At 37.0% G+C, this 3,281-nt stretch overlaps 1 protein-coding gene across 1 annotated transcript; it reads left to right on the plus strand.

Moving 5' to 3' along the window:
• Positions 1–1,797: 1,797 nt before the first annotated feature.
• On the plus strand, positions 1,798–3,034 carry LOC104952602 (coiled-coil domain-containing protein 86). The gene is made up of 3 exons (XM_010779454.1): positions 1,798–1,950; positions 2,038–2,112; positions 2,602–3,034. Exons 1-3 carry the CDS (start codon positions 1,873–1,875, stop codon positions 2,788–2,790), a joined length of 342 nt encoding a protein of 113 aa, XP_010777756.1. The 5' UTR covers positions 1,798–1,872; the 3' UTR covers positions 2,791–3,034.
• Positions 3,035–3,281: the final 247 nt, after the last annotated feature.

A 3,281-nucleotide genomic window follows, 5' to 3' on the forward strand; every position in this document is an offset into this window, starting at 1 on the left:
CCCCTAAAATCCTTTGTGAATACGGCCCCTGATCTAGGGGACACAACTCTAAAACGCCCATATGAAAAATATCGGTTTACATTTTAATAATCAAATAAGTATGTGAACATAACCAATAACCTACCATAGCCAATAACAAATAAATGTAGCTTATTTTATTTTTGTTGTTCATTCATATCTTATTTTACCTAGTTGACATTTATTTAATTATGCATATTTGTGTATCTCTCCAACTTTAAACAATATTTTGGTTTACTGTCCTATAGTATACATTGGAATGATTTCAAACCTGTTTTATTCATCCTAATAATTATAAAGGAGTGCCTTGGAAATATGTGTTTAAATAATTTGTGGTCAAAACGTTTGAGACCCACTGAGATAACTTAGACTAAAATTAACTATCTAAATACTCAGAGAGTCCTTAACCTCACTGAGCCTCTCAGTCNTATATTGATGTATATATTATATATATGTATATATACTAACTTATATGATTATAGTATACCTGATGTATATATTATATATTATGTATATATATATATATAATATATATACTTATATATGCTCCTCCTCCTCCGTGTCCTCACATCAAAAAGTGTATAATGTTTTACAACCCTTCAAATTCGACATCACTGCGTAGTATTTGACTAGTGTACAACACATTACTTGTTAGGAATTCTTTGATTTTTTTTGGGTTGAAGTAGTGTCGTTGAAATCACTAAAGTAAAAAAATCGGTGTCATTATCCCAATACGAGTGGACGGACGAACAACGCCAGAAAGGTGTGGGGAGTGGTCTACGCCCAAAGGGGTCCGGCCTTCCCGGCCGTCAATCAAATGCCGTTAACGTTGGGTTTGCTCGAACGAAGCGGCCTGCCAAAGACTCGAGGACCCACGGACAAAGACGGCCACCGTCCGGATCTGTCCGTCGACAGAGTGGTAATTAGTTGTCGCCGGAGCCAACATAGACGACCCGTCGGAGCCACACCGCCGACCCGTGCCATGCGGCCAAGGCCAAGCCATTCTCGTATCGCTCGAACTGGAGCCGCGGTGAAGAGCTCATACGGCCGGTCGACTTAATCAGCACAGAAAGAGGGAGGAGCGGGGCCGGGTACGAGCACGTCTGCGCTAGAGGACCAGTACGTGCCCACCCTTCAGGGAGTGGCCCCCGGTACCTCAGGTCGAATGATGCAATAATCTAACGTTAACGACTGTCAGCCTGCTTTTAATTTTACTTTTATAGTTTTTTATCTAAGTATATTTTTGCATGGATGACTTGTAATGCAGTAGTTCTCGCAGCTTCTCTTTTCTAACAAATAGTTTTGAATACTTTACAACTACCACTGGTAACCATTACACAGATTTTCCTCTTATATGAATCCCTTTAGAATTAGATAGACATGATGAACAACGTTGTTTCCTTAGCAGCAAGTATCCCATTTGTTATGTGTTGACATTTTAATTTGAATGAGATAACATAATTTAAATAACTTTGTTATTGTAAAGCAGTTGGGGTTCAAACTAAATGTAACACCAATAAAGGTTGGTTTATTTCCCTGAATGAAAATGGATATCGTAGAGATTCTTTTAAACAGAGTAAATAAGAAAACAGGAGGGAGGAAGTGTTCCACACAAAGAAATGTATGAAACATATTTTTTAATTAATTTCATTCAGCACTCAACAGACGCAACTGTTAATGCTGTTGCAGTTCTTTAGCTTAATTTACCATACGAGAAATGACTCGAGTTGGGATAAAAACTGTAGATCAGTGCATTTCCAATTTACGGGGGTTAATTTACGAGATGTGATTTTCTCTCTCAGGTTCTCCGCACTGTTAAGAGATAAACCGTTGTGCTCTTCATGGGAAAAGAAGATGGCAGCCAAGCGGGAGAAGGAGCAGGTGAAACAGTACACTTCGCAGCTTAAAGACGAGAAAATCAAACAGAAAGAGGTAAGCTAAAGTCATGTAATAATTTAACCTTTGTAATGTTGGTCCTTGCAAGTTTTTTGATGTATTCTATATTTCTTGGCTCTATAGGATAAGAGAAAACGGAGAGAAGACAACTTGAAACGTCGTGCAGAGAACGAACGCAAATCAGAGATTGTTGAAGTGGTATGTCAACTGTTCACACTAAACTTTCTAGGATACTTCACACAATTTAAGATGAAACCCTAACACCACGCAGGCCTGTTGTACACAGAATAACACTGAATTGTTATATTATGAAGACTGAAGTATTCTAAATTGTGGGCTTACAGTTGCTTTATTTATTTTAAGATATAATGCTTCGCTATAGTTTGTAGGGCCAGTTCAGAGTGGATTAAAAAGTACGTGATCAACTGAAGAGCTTGTTCTGTCCAGCATTATGTTGCAAGCTTCCTATTATTGTAATTAAAGCATTGAATTGTAACTTTAAGTTAAATATCCTAAACACATTTAAGCCTCCTCACATATAGAACACTCTTCAAAGTTTGATGCAATACAACAGCTAAATAGGTGAATTGGCTGTTGTTATTATTAGAAACAAACACACACTCTTTCTATGGGATATGTTACCTGCTTCTTCTTTTTTTAACTCTTATCTTATTTTTGTAATCGCAGATCAAGAACACAGCAAAGATCAAGAGGATGAAGAAGAAACAGCTGAGGAGAATTGAGAAGAGAGACACTCTGACTCTGCTGCAGAAGTCTCAGAAGCAGAGTGGGAAACCCAAAGGTGGGAAACCCAAAGGGCGAAAAGGTCCGAAAGTTGCCAAAGATTCAACCAAGACTGAGATAATAAAAACATAACTGTTCAATACTTTGCCTACATGTTTTACACCTGGGAGGACTTATTTTCACATGGACCCAATGAAAGCTTTCTAAAGAGAAATGTAATACTGAGTCAAATATAAGGATGCACAATTAGTGTTTGCGCTGCTGGTCACATGGGCTCTGAGGAGATCAACAGTTAAGATTCACCTTTTGTTTGTATTGTTTCCTTTTATTGATGTACCTATTTTCAATAAAAATGGAATCATTATTGCTCTTTCAATTGTTTGGGAAAATCATTGACATTTTTTTAACATCAATGTAGGTATATATCGGAGTTTTACATGTATACCATTAGCAGACAATGGAATAAGTGTTTTTGCATTTAAGTTGAGATGCTCTGAGATTTTTTTTGTTAAACATAATTATGACTTGGGCATAGTTAACCCCCATATCTCCCCTCATAAGAGTTTATAAGCTTCATAAAGCAATATTGTTTATTTCATATTATATCACTCCATATTAACATA

Source organism: Notothenia coriiceps, unplaced genomic scaffold, assembly GCF_000735185.1.
Source record: "Notothenia coriiceps isolate Sejong01 unplaced genomic scaffold, NC01 NC01_scaffold00020198, whole genome shotgun sequence".
NCBI lineage: Eukaryota > Metazoa > Chordata > Actinopteri > Perciformes > Nototheniidae > Notothenia > Notothenia coriiceps.

Bases quoted from the DNA above. Each gene is read 5' to 3' on its own strand.
- LOC104952602 (XM_010779454.1), top strand. From the start codon at position 1,873: ATGGCAGCCAAGCGGGAGAAGGAGCAGGTGAAACAGTACACTTCGCAG. The intron at 1,951-2,037 runs GTAAGCTAAAGT...TTGGCTCTATAG, and splicing joins AGAAAATCAAACAGAAAGAG to GATAAGAGAAAACGGAGAGA. The intron at 2,113-2,601 runs GTATGTCAACTG...TTGTAATCGCAG, and splicing joins AATCAGAGATTGTTGAAGTG to ATCAAGAACACAGCAAAGAT.